Raw genomic sequence first — 13,263 nt, 5'->3', positions numbered from 1 at the left:
TGATCCAAAAAATGATTGCTGTGAAATTTGTGAGTTAAATAAGTCGAAAAAACAGCCTGTTCCCAAAGATTGCATGACAAGAGCGAAAAAAATTTTGGACATTGTGCATACAGATGTCTTAGGAAAAATTTCTCCTGAAGCTGTTGATGGCCATTGTTATGCCATTGGATTTGTAGATAGTTTCAGTCGTTTCTCAAAAGTTTACTACATGAAAACAAGAGACGAGGTCTTGGATAAGTTTAAACAGTTTTGTGCTGATGTTGGAAAACCAGGAACTTTTGTTTCTGATGGAGGTGGAGAATACATTTCAAATGAGATTAAGCGCTATTGTAGGAACCAAGGAATTCGTTTTGAAAACTCTGCTCCGTATACTCCACAAGAAAATGGAAAAATTGAAAGAATTTGGGGAACTTCTGTTGCTATGGCTCGCTGTTTCTTGGATAACGCTTGCTTGGATAAAGAATATTGGACGTACGCTTTGAACATGGCGTTTTACGTCAAGAACATGCTTTTGCATTCAGCTCTGGAGAAAACACCTTTTGAAGTGATGTACAATGAAAAACCTAATGTATCTTTTGTCAAACTTTTTGTTTGTGTTGCATTTATGCACATTGAAAAACCATTTCGCAAAAAATTAGATCATACCTCAAAAAAGGGAATTTTTCTTGGAAATTCTGATAATAGTAAGTGTTATTTGATTGGTTTTGAGGACGACAAAGGGGAACTCAAAATTCGAAAGTCGAGAAACGTTAGATTTAATGAAAATGAATTTTACTTCAAACATAAGAAAACACAAAAATTGGTCGAAGACATTGATAACAATTCAAATGAACTTTCTTTTCAGAGTCAACTCGCTATCGATCCTTTGCTTCCAAAAACTGTTGATGAGGCTTTGCAAAATCCAAATTGGTTCGAAGCAATGAAAAATGAGTATGACTCTTTGGCTGAAAACAATGTTTGGTCCTTAGTGAAAAGTGATGAAAAACCAGTAGGAAGTAGATGGCATTTTGCTTTGAAATTTGGTCCCGATGGTGAAATATGTCGCTATAAAGCACGTTTTGTTGCAAAAGGTTTTAGTCAAATTCTTGGAAAAGATTTTTATGAAACTTACTCACCTACAACTAGACTTTCAACCATTAGAATTTTGATGTGTATAGCTATTTCTAACAATTATCAATTAAAACAAATGGACATAAAAACTGCTTATTTAAATGCTCCAATTGAAGAAGATGTAGTCATTAAACAACCTGAAGGTTTTGAAATTTTGATGAAAATGGAAAACCCTTTGTTTGTAAATTGAAAAAGAGCTTGTATGGTTTGAAGCAATCTGGAAGAAATTGGTTTTTGACTTTGAAAGCTTTCTTGATTACACTAGGTTTTGTTAACTCTTTTCATGACGAATGTTTGTTTATAAAAAAGCAGGACGAAAATAATAGTTGGGTTTCTTTGTTGGTGGGTAGATGACTTAATAGTTTGTGGTCTTTCTGAAATTTTTTGTGATTGGTTTCACACTGAAGTTTCCAAGAAATTTAAAATTAGTGAGTATTCAGATTTGACGTGGTTTTTAGGAATGAAAATAGAGAGGACTTCATCGGAAATAAAAATTAGCCAAGAGAAATACATTGAAAAAATTTTAGAAACTTTCAAAATGAAAGACTGTAAGCCAATTGGTACACCATTAGAAGAAAATTGTAAACTTTCAAAAAATGATTGTTCTCAGGAGGGGAGTGAGGAGCAACTTAGAATGAGCAAAACTAATTATCGAAGTTTGATAGGTTGTCTAAACTATTTAGCTTTGTCGAGTAGACCCGATATTTGTTTTGCTGCTAATGCTCTAAGTTCGTTTGTTGAAAATCCCGGAGAAGTTCATTGGAAAGCAGCAAAGCGTGTTCTTAGATACTTAAGAGGAACAATGAATCAGACTTTAACTTTCCGTAAGACTCAGATTTTGGATTTGTTGAGTTTTTGTTTGTTGTTTTAAGTTAAGTGAGTCGTCTGGAGCAATAAGTTGGGGTTGTAAGGCCCAAAAGACTGTAGCAACATCAACTGCTGAAGCAGAATTTAACTCTGTTGTTGAGGCGAGTAAAGAAGCCATCCACCTAAGTGGTATCCTGGAGGACTTAGGAATTTCCTGTAAACTACCTCTGAAAATATTTGTTGATAATCAGGCTTGTATTGCATTAAGTAAACATTCTATGCATCATGGAAAAACTAAACACTTTGCCATAAAACTGCACTTTGTGCGAGAACTGGTCGAAAACCAGAAACTTGAACTATCTTATTTGACTACAGAAAACATGCCTGCAGATATTCTGACCAAATCGCTTGGAATAAGAAAACACTCACATTTTCGTACATATCTTCTTGGTGAAACCTAGCTCGAAAGGAGGGGTTTCAGCATGACTCCAAAAGTTAAAAGTGAGAAAGCACATGCGCTAACTTCGAGCTAATTTCACACATCCAGATCAAGCTGTGGCGGGTAATTTACACTATTTATATAAGTTGATTTACTACGTATATTTGCCACCCATAATCAAACAACACTGAATTGATACTCAAAACAGCTGCGTATTCTGCGTGCCCCTCTAACCTCACCAATATCGTGTCATTTGTTACGAGCCAGTGTTTTAAGCTGCTCTCAAACGAAGTTTGTAGCAATTTTGATTGTCCTGCTGTCTTGCATGAGATTTTTGTCCGAAACAATTTTTCACCTCACGCTTTACTTTTCGTCGTAACGGTATAAATGAGGAAAGCTCGGCGGACATCAAGTTGCTGAGCAGCTCTTAGAGCCTTACAACTAATTATGCAATTCACCGAAACTGTTGAGGAGACATAAAATCATTGTGTGAATGGAAGTTTGACCCCCTCACTCCTTTACCCCCCTCCCCTACTCAGTCACCCCTGTCCCCCCGCCTGTCGATTTGAACCCCGTAGCATTTCCAATCACACCACTCCTTGTCCGGTCGGTCGTTTGAGAGCATTATGTTTGTGCTGCCATGTCCATGGAAATGCTGCCTGCAAAAGAAACGTTTGTTTGTTTGTTTGTTTGTTTCTCCATATAGCTGGTACTGATAATGGGGTATTTAGATGACCAAGGCGCCACTACAAAAATATGCAAACGCTCGCTCTGCGGCTGAGAAGAAGAAAATGAAGACATGGAAATCCGCGGACTCTCTTTACCAAGGAACACTTTTGGCCAATCAAAGAAATGGAATTATACTCGACGAGGATCGGAGACAGAAAGAGCCGACTGAAACAGAGGAGACCAAACTGGCGTCTCCCCCACTCGGCTCAAACAAATCTGGGGTGTCCAGTGGCAATTTTTTGACACCGACCAACCCAGTCGAATTGTGCAATTCAGCATCTGGCTCCTCGATGTCAGGTTCTGCTACAGTGGGAACCACTGCGCCTTGTTTCTTCTGCATACGAAAAGTAAGTTATTCATTTAAAACTTATTGTTCAACCATTTTTAAAAAAAATGGAGCATTATTCTATATGCGAGGTTATATTTTTCCCTTCCGTGACGTTCAGTGTGTTACTGATAGCAAGTTGAAAACGTGGAAAAAGTAGAGCTCATTTGCGAAAGATCGGAAACGAGCATTTAAATTTGTACCACCTCATCCCCACTCAGCCACAAATTTTGCGTTTGCTTTTTGAGTTTTAGTTTGATACTTTCTCGTCAAATTTTGTGTTGATTTTGGGCAGTAGCCGGGATATCCGAGGTTTTTTTTGATCTCATCGCGGTTTTTACAATTAATTGATTTTGATTTGTATTGAGCTTTCCACAACTCTTTTCAAGCTCCGATTTTTCTAATTAATAGCCGCTAAACGATAGCTGGGCTATTACTGGCCTTCTCTTGTTTTTTAATAGCCGCCCTCGTCTTCTCAGGCGGCTATTATAGCGCTCCTATTTTTTTACAATTTGAAAGAATTTGAATTGTATTGGGGCGCTGTCTTTTTTTTAAGATCTGTTCACACATTTTCATGATTTCTGAAGTCAAATTGGAGTAGTGATTTTGGTCACACCGAAACAGGAAGTGGAGCGAAAAAGCTATCCATTCATAGTCCGTTCTAGGTCTAGTTTTCTGTTTAGTCAATGAAAGTTCTTTGAATTGTACGTCAGGACTTGTCCTGCTATGTTTTTTTTACTTCGTTGAACCTTTTTTTCGCTTTACCCATTTTGCCACTTTTTCGACATTTTGCGTGAAATCTTCTCAAGGCTAGTTTCACTCTTCTGTCATTCTGCTCAACGTCCTTTTAAACAGCAGCTGCTTAGCAAAGCAATTCAAAATGAAGAGAGTCAGTATAAAAAAATCAAAGTCAGAAATAGAAACGGGATAAACCCATAAAGCCCATTTTTATTTGCACGGTACTTGAACTTTGTTCTCATAAGTTTTAGTTACTATCTATAATGCTTGCTGGTATTGATACTAGACCCTGTAGCCTCTCACTGAGAGACATGGGTATGTTTAGTTACGAAATGGCATCAAAATAAATCGCACTTAAAAATGTTTTTATACAAAAATCTATTTTTGTTGATATCTTCTTTTCTTTCAATCCCAATAGAGTTATGGGAATCAATGGCGGCTATTTTCCGCCAATCTGCCGGATATGTTCTTAATGACTGATTGAAGTCGATAATATTGGGGTGCTGTCTTTTTTAATTGTTCTTGAACGAAGTTCATAGCAATTATTGTAAACGTGTGTGTCTTTTTTATGCAAAATTTTCGCTTGACAATTTTGACTTTTACGCCCTTGACTTTTTGCGTTTCACGTTTAGTTATCTACTAAAATTCTGTCTCAATCTCAATTTCAAGCAGCTGAACTCAACTGGCGGCAATTTAATACTAAAAGTCAAATGAAAAGTGCGCCGAAACTGGTGCCATTTTTTATTTTAATCTTAATAGTGGTATATGTTAACCACTAATGGGGTTATTTGAAGCCCACATTGAACTTCTTAGTCACATTTAGGCTCCCTCCTCCTCCCCCCTCCCCCGACAGACGAAATCAGGCTGCAATTCATTAGAGCTCCCAATAGTCGTTCGACAGCAGTATTTCCGACGTTTAGTCGGTTATGTTAAATAGCCGCGAGGCGATAGCGGCTATTATTGGGGACATCGTTTTTTTAATTCGTCGTATCCATCGATGATTCTTGCGACCTGACTTCTTGGAACTGACTTTCAATTATTTCAGTGACTTCTATTGCTTTGCAGTTAAAAATTTTGTGCGTGACGTCAATTTTGCTTTTAGGTCAATTGCGTGACTTATCTCAATAAACAAATGACTTCTGAACTCACTTATGGAAATTTTGTGAACATTTACTAGTCAAAGATCAATAGTGTGCGTCTAAGTACTGCCAAACTCATATGCCCTAATTCTTGAGTATTAGTCATACTCATTTTTGAGATTTCGAATATCAATTTTGAAAACGCTCTTTTTGGGCTTTTTCCTTATAGACCGTATGGGTAATAAATCTGAGTTCGAATCTAACCCAAAAAGTCTAGTGGTCTATTAAACTACTGGTGGTCGATCTGTCTATCTTATCTCTTTAGCTGTTTCAATTCATAGAAGGCCACAAGCTTCTATCGCGGCTATTTTCCGGCAATCTGCCGGCTATGTTTAAAGATATGGAGTTAAATTTTGTGTGCGTGACGTCTTTTCTGCTTTTAGGTCAATTGCGTGACTTACCTCACTCAAAGAAATGACTCTGAATTCAACTATGGAACTTTAAATTTTATGAAAATTTACAAGTTAAATTTTTCTTGTGTGCATCTGAGTAGTGCCAAACTTATTTGCCCTAATTCTTGAGTATTCGTCTTGAGTTTTTGATATTGAATATCAAATTGAAAATGCTTTTTTAGGGCTTTTTCCTTATAGACCGTATGGGTAATAAATTTGAGTCCGAATCTAACCCAAAAAGTCTAGTGGTCTATTAAACTACTGGTGGTCGATCTGTCTATCTTATATCTTTAGCTGTTTCAATTCATAGAAGGCCACAAGCTTCTATCGCGGCTATTTTCCGGCAATCTGCCGGCTATGTTTAGAGATCTTTTCACATATTTTAATGATTTTTAAAGTCAATTTGAAGCGATGATTTTGGTCGCGCCGAAACAGGAAATAGAGAAAAAAAGCGAGTGGTTTTGCAAATTGGAATTTAATCTAAGTTTTAATTAGAGCGAGAAAACGGTGTATGAACAGAGTTTGCTTTCTCGGCAGTGGTTTTTTTGTTCACATGCAGCATTTTTGCTTTGATTTTTACCAATTTTTTCGATCTCTTTTTATAGGATTTCTAAATGGTTTTCCTATTCAAGTCATAGTCCACTCTAGGTCTAGTTTTTATTAAGTCAATGAAAGTTCTTTGATTTGTAGGTCAGGACTTGTCCTGCTATGTTTTATTTCATCAAGATTTTTATACGACGATATGTCACTATCTCTGTAAATTACTTTTTGTTCTTTCGTTCATGCAATTTTAACTGAAGTGCATGCGTGAGGTCATTTCTCAATCTTAGTGGAGCGAGGTTTTTGTTCATTTGCGTGATTGTTTTTGGTCACACGTGACTTACCTCTCTCAAAAATGACTTCCGCATTTTGAAATTGACTTTTATTTACTTTAATTCAAAGAGATAAGGTCAAGTGAATGTGTGGCACCCTAGTTTAAGGTTATTTGAGAGCAGCCAATAGAGCCAGTAAAAACTTATAAATAGCCGCACAGCGATAGCTGGGGCTATTTTTGGCCTTCTCTTGGTTTTTTGTTTCGTCGTCATGATTTTTGTTACGACCATATAACGTCACAGCCACGTTTTGTTCATTCGTTCATGCAATTTCAACTTAATTGAATGTGTGACGTCATTTTTCGCTCTTAGTGGAGTGAGTTTTGTTGTTCATGCGCGTGATTAATTTTTTGGTCACACTTGACTTACCTCACTCTCAAAAATGACTTCCTCAATTTGAAATTGACTTTTATTTACTTTAATTCAAAAAGATAAGGTCAAATGGGTGTGTGTCACCCTAAATGAAGGTTATTTGAGATCAGCTAAAAGAGGCAGCAATAACTTATACAGATTTTTAATCAAAATATTACAGATCAGCCTTCAATGAAAAGACAAATTTTTTTGGTCTGTCTTTTTTACTGTTTTTTTAGACTGCCGATCTACGAATCTATTGCGGCTATTTTCTGGCAATCTGCCAGCTATGTTACAGATTCTTGATCAAAATATAACATCTCATCCTTTACTGAAAATAGTAATTTGTTTGGCCTTTCTTTTACTGTTTTTTAGACTTGAGATATACGAAGCTATTGCGGCTGTTTTTTGGCAATCTGCCAGCTACGTTTCTCTCTTTTTGAGACTCAGATCTACAAAGCTATTGCGGCTATTTTCTGACAATCTGCCAGCTATGTTTCTCTCTTTTTGAGACCGTGGCTATTTTCTCGGCCAGCTATGTTTTTACAATTCCAAGAATTTGAATCGTATCGGGGCGTTTTTTTAAGATATGTTTTCACATTTTTATGATTTTTGAAGTCAAACTGAAGAAATTTTGGTCACACTGCAACAAAGTGGAGTAAAAAATCAAGTGGTTTTGCGGCGTAAAATTTTTTCGCCCTAGTTCTAAAGTAGTGAAGAGACTAAAATGCATGTAATGAGTTGTTCGATTATTACCAGGAGACAGCAATGGATGACGACGAGGGTTTTGTGAGCAACGAGTATAGGTACGAGCGATGTGTCTGTTTACCTGAGCAGTTGCTGCGTATGAGACCACCCAAGAACACGGACCCAGGATTGAGCGACTCGGATTTAGATGACTCCGACACCCGAAGTGGCTCTGATTACTTTGTCAGCCAACAAGGTAATGCCTTACAGAAATCATGATGACGTATTTACACCCCTTCACATACTCAGAAGTGGGAGAAATTTCATTAGGCTCAACAGTAAAGGTGTGTTTTCAGAAGTTTCGGTAATGTATTGGTACTTATACACACATATACAATGTTATATCAATTGTAATGGCTTGATCGATTTCACATTAGGCTATAATGTAAACATTGTAATTTTACACGCACGCAAGAACATTAGATGGAAACAAAACGCCGTTAAAAATACTGTTAATTTATTGATTTCTCTTTATGTATAAGGATCAAAAATAATTACCGTGAAATTGGGGTGGAGTTTGACCTTGTTTTTGCGTAGATCTGAATCTGGCTGGCTGTCAAAGAGCTGTCAATCGTCTGAACCACTCATTCAAAGTTGTCAGCGGATACCACCAACAGGTATGTATGATATTCATATTAAACTCATTAACTAAATTTTCAATAAGTAATAAAAGAAAACAAGCTGAATAAACAGCGATTGTTTTTTTCATAGCTGCATTGAGCTTAGCTGATCGAAGCTATATTGCGATGCTCTTGGTTTTTGTAAAGGTCATAGAACTTGAATTGTATTGAGGCGCTGTCTTTTTTATTGCGACTCGAGAGAAATGTTGGCGACGCGTTCTTATCGATATTTGAATGCCGCAGGTGAAAGGCAAGTGTTTAGGTCAATATCGTCATCAACATCGAAGAGCAGAAAAAAGAGTAGTTCTCTCTTCATGCCTCATTTTTAATTGCTCTCAAACGAAGTTTGTAGCAATTATATTAGTCCTGTGGGTCTTTTTTGATGCGATTTTTCGCTTGACCGATTTTTCGTCTGACGTTTTTCTTCAAAAACGGGATAAACAGGTAACGCCCAGCGGGCATTAAGTGCTCTTAGAGCTTTTCTGCTCTGTTTCAGCTCGAACTCTTTTGGAGACTTATACTTATGGTGTGAAGGGTGGCTCTTAGAGGCTGACCCCCCTCCCCCTCCCACAATTGCCCCCCACACACCCCCCACCGTGCTATTGCCCCCCTCGCCACTGTTGACCACCCCCATCACTCCTCATCAGCTTCCCGTTGAACCCCCCCCCCCCCCCCCCCCCCCCCGTGGCTACGTTCGAACAACAGATCGCTAAAAACGTAATTTTTTTTTCTAATTTTAACAATTTTTTTAAAGCTGTTTGAAATTTTTTGTCATTTTTGAGTTCTTTCAGCCATAGGTGTCAAAGAACCTCCTGTAGCATAGTTAGCTTTTTTGCTAGCTTTTTTTTGACAAAACGGGCAAATTTTTCAATTTTTTTTTTTTTACATTTTTTCATTACTCACGTCTTTCCCGACGCAGGGGCAAGAAGACGCCCTTAAGGGTTTAACAATAAGTTCCTGGAAAAATTTGATTTGCCATGGAATAGCGTTCATTTATAGCGTTTTGTTTTTGATGAAACTTGCAATTTTTCAAGATTTGATAAAGCTTGCATTTTTTCAAGATAAAAACAAAATTTAATTATCACAAATTTTATCAGTTTTTTATGCAACTTGCAAGTTTTTCAAGTTTTTTTGAATTTTTCATTTATTGGGTTTCTCCAGCCTCAAGAGCCACATAACCTCCTCTAGGGTTAATGGATAGCTTCTAAATGTAATGGAATGTTTATCAAGATTTTAATATTTGCAATTTTAAAAAAAATATTTGAAAATTTTTCAAGTTTTTTGAATCTTTTGAGTTTTTTTTTCATTTTCTCCGGCACCAGGGTCCTGGGGACCTCCTCCAAAGTTTGATGATTAGCTGTTGCATAGTTTTGAGAGTTAATTGATTGGTTTTCAAATTTTCAATGACTCCAGCTTTAGCAAGTTTTTGATAAAATTTATTATTTTTTAATTTTGGGAGACTTATTGTTCCAAGTTTATGGATCTTTATGCGCCAGTGAAACTATTTAAAGCTTGAAATAGGGATACTGGATAGTCTCTTGAGGCAGTAAATGGTTTTGAAGATTTTAATATCTTGAATTTTAGCAAGATTTTGTGTTAAAATTTGCGATCGTGTTCAAAATTTTTTAACTGAGTCTTTCTGAGTTTAACGATCATTACTGGCCAACGAAGCTTTTCAAGTCTTGCAAATGGGTTACTTGACATAACTCGGACATAGTTTTGAACATTTTTACTGTTTTTAACTTTATTGTGTTTTTACTGTTTACTGTGTTTTCGTGTTTTTGTGTTTACTGTGTTTTTGAACATTTTTACTGCGTGTTAAACTGCTTTGGCGATTTGACGCGCTGCAATCTAGTTAGTCTAGGGTTTTCTGAGGGATTGTTTTTCAATTTCCGAGGGATTGTTTTTCAATTTATATTGAGCAATATTCAATCTTAAGGATATACAGCGCAATTTATGTTCACATTCCGAGGAACATATATAGCTTGTAGCAATTATATTAGTCCGGTGGTCCTTTTAATGCAATTTTTTTGCTTGAACGGTTTTTCGTCTGACTTTTCCTTCCCTTTCGGCTGGCAAGCTTCAAGTATGCAATCTACCGAGACTATTTTGGAGACATATATTCATAGTGTGAAGGACGGTTCTTAGATTTCGGTGACATTCCTCACTTTGACCCCTTTCCCCCACTTGGCCCGCTCCCCCACATCACCCTCCACAATCTCCACCCCTGCACATCGTTCTACCCCTCCCAGTGCGCTCACCGCACGCCGCTTAGTTTGTTTGGTTTATATTCTTTAATTCAAGAATTGGATTGTATTGGTGCTCTGTCTTTAAGACGTTTTTTCGCGGTTTTTAGCGATTTTTGCTAAATTGATAGTTTTGCGGTTTTTAACAAGTCACGACTTTACTTTGTAATGAATACGGTCAGGGTGAAAAGCTCAAAATAAAAAAAAACGGGATAAGCCGATAAAACCCGGGCACTCGGTCTTAACGTTTAAACTTATTGCAATAATTTATCAAAGTTTCTTCAAAACATAACATATCAGAGTTCAATGAAAAGACGAATTTTTCGGTCTCTCTTTATTGCTGTTTTTTTTGAGACTGGAGATCCACGAAGCTATTGCTGCTATTTTCTGGCAATCTGCCAGCCATGTTTTAATTTGCTGAACAACTAAATTAGAACACTTTGACTCTCAGAAAAAACCTGTTAATTTACCATCTTATTTTTCCGTTTCAATCCCGATTGACTTCTAGGAGACCAGCAGCGGTTTTTCTGCCATGTTGGTAAACTGGGATCAGGTTGATCTTAGTAGGTAAATATTTTTGTCTCGATGGAAGATGAGACTGATTTTCACTTGGTTATCAGGTTTTGAACGAGTTTGAATTTTAACGGATTATTCTGGTTTTATGTTTCATCCGTTTTATACCTGCTCAATATCTTTTTTTTGGCCAGAACGGGACGAGGAAATTTTTATGGATGGTGGATCGATTTAGAATCTTGTCAGTAACAAAACATTCTAAAATTAAATAGAATTTTGAGGTCACGTTTTTAATTGCTCTTGAACGAAGTTCATAGCAATTATTGTAAATGTGCGTCTTTTTATGCAAAATTTTTGCTTGACAATTTTGACTTTTCGAGTGACATTTACGCCCTCGACTTTTTGCGTTTTGCGTGATCTAAAATTGCCTCTCAATCACAATGTCAAGCAGCTGAACTCAATTGGTGGGAATTTAATGCAAAGTCAAATGAAAAGTGCGCCGAAACTGATGCCATTTTTTTACTTTAAATCTTAATAGTGGTATATGTTAACCTCTAATGTGGTTATTTGAAGCCCACTTTTGAACTTCTCATTCCCATTTAGGCTCCCCCTCCCTAGCTCCCTCCCTCCCCCCCCCCCCCCCCCCGACCCCCGACTGAATCAGGCTGCAATTGATTAGAGTCCCACTAGTCGTTCGAGAGCATTTCTTCCGACGTTTAGTTTTTCCGACGTTATGTTTTTAATTGCTCTCACAGTTTGTTGCAATTGTATTAGTCCTGTCGGTCTTTTTTTTGCAATTTATCGCTTGACCGGTCTTTCGTCTGACCCATTTCACTTTTCGTCCTCAACAATGGGATAAACAGTTAGCGCCCAGCGGGCATTGAGTGCTTTTAGAGCCTTTCAGCTCACTAGTCTCCAAGTACGCTATTCAGAAAAACTGTGTTGGAGACTTATACTTATGGTTTGAAGGGCGGTTCTTAGAGGTTGAGACACCCAATGCCCCCCCCGTCGCTAGTCGTTTGAGAGCAATTCGTTCGAAGTTAGTCAGTTGTGTTTAATGGCCAACGTCAGCCTCTCAGTGGCTACTATTTAGGCGCTCCCCTTTTTTATTCGCTTTACGTTTTGATCACGTTTTTCGTTTTACATAGGTCACGATTTTCACGTTTGACTTCTGACTTACTTCGCTCACTGTTTCAATTGAATGGGTTTTAAATTCAACTACGCAACGTGGTGAATACTGTCAAAGTCAAAAATCAAAAAGAGGCGGGATAAATCGAAAAAGCCCCGTCAATAAGTCATTGTGCATAAGTTTATTAGGTTAAGTTCATTAGAGCGATTGCTAGCTGACATTAGTATTGAACTTAATAGCTTAATCAGTTTAGAAGCTGGGTTAAGTATAGTTTAAGAATCCAACTGGAACTGCACCCCAAATTAGAACAGTTTTTGACACAAAAAAAACTGAAAAAAATTCGGTCAATTTCTCTTGGTGTTTCAATCCCATGGTGCATCAAGCTCGTCAATGGCGGCTATTTTCCGGCAATTTGCGGGCTACGTTTATTTTTGTTTTTTTTTTGCTGTTGAGTTTGTTGCTGAGATTTTTTCCACGAAAATGGTTCTTAGATCACAATTGACGGTCACTGTTAGAGAAGTTTTGTTCGGAGAATTGAGTAAAAATATAGCCTTGATTGCCAGGGAATTTTTCATTGTTTTTTATAGCTGCGAAGTTGTAAGCTGAGCGTAGTTATATTGCGGTGCTCTTGGTTTTTTTGTTTCGTCGTCTGACGCTCCATTTTCGTTTTACATTTGTTCTAGAACATTCTGTCTCGCTATTGCTTAAATGGTTTTTTCGCGCTTGATTTCACGCTTTTCGCGTGACCTAAATTGCGGCTATTCAGAAGTTGTCTGTTGCTAAAACAAACTTGATTGTAAGAAAAAAGATTGTATGGTCCGACAGCCGAGTGGTTAAGGCGACTGGCTGTTAATCAGGAGATCGAACGTTCGAGTCGCGGCAGTGAAACATTTTGTGCACCCAAAAACAACCTCCTTTGAATTAAACTTATAAGTTTTATGGGCGGCGGCGATAACTTCTGTCAACTCATTTCTGTATCTTTTTTCATCTGTATTTTACAGCACGCAAGTCTATTTCGCAGCTATTCCGGCAATCTGCCGGCTATGTTAATTTAGTTTGTTTGTACTTCTTGGTACTAGAGAGTTATCGGTGCCCAGATATTGTGG

General features: G+C 37.4%; 2 protein-coding genes across 11 annotated transcripts in view; both read left to right on the top strand.

The window, feature by feature from the left end:
* Positions 1-13,263, top strand: part of LOC142334806 (flap endonuclease 1-like) — a 247,310-nt gene that overhangs the window by 96,377 nt on the left and 137,670 nt on the right. The gene's annotated exons all lie outside the window — the stretch shown is intronic.
* The window catches only part of LOC142334804 (uncharacterized), a 134,672-nt gene that overhangs the window by 108,377 nt on the left and 13,032 nt on the right, over positions 1-13,263 (top strand). For all 10 annotated transcript variants that reach the window (XM_075383124.1, XM_075383123.1, XM_075383122.1 and 7 more), the window contains 3 exons: positions 3,088-3,432; positions 7,662-7,845; positions 8,187-8,266. In XM_075383124.1, the coding sequence (XP_075239239.1) occupies positions 3,088-3,432; positions 7,662-7,845; positions 8,187-8,266 (609 nt within the window). The remainder of the gene's footprint in view (positions 1-3,087; positions 3,433-7,661; positions 7,846-8,186; positions 8,267-13,263) is intronic.

Source organism: Convolutriloba macropyga, chromosome 2 (genome assembly GCF_964194025.1).
Source record: "Convolutriloba macropyga chromosome 2, txConMacr16.3, whole genome shotgun sequence".
Classification (NCBI taxonomy): Eukaryota; Metazoa; Xenacoelomorpha; order Acoela; family Convolutidae; genus Convolutriloba; species Convolutriloba macropyga.
This window is presented reverse-complemented; position numbering and strand designations above follow the sequence as displayed.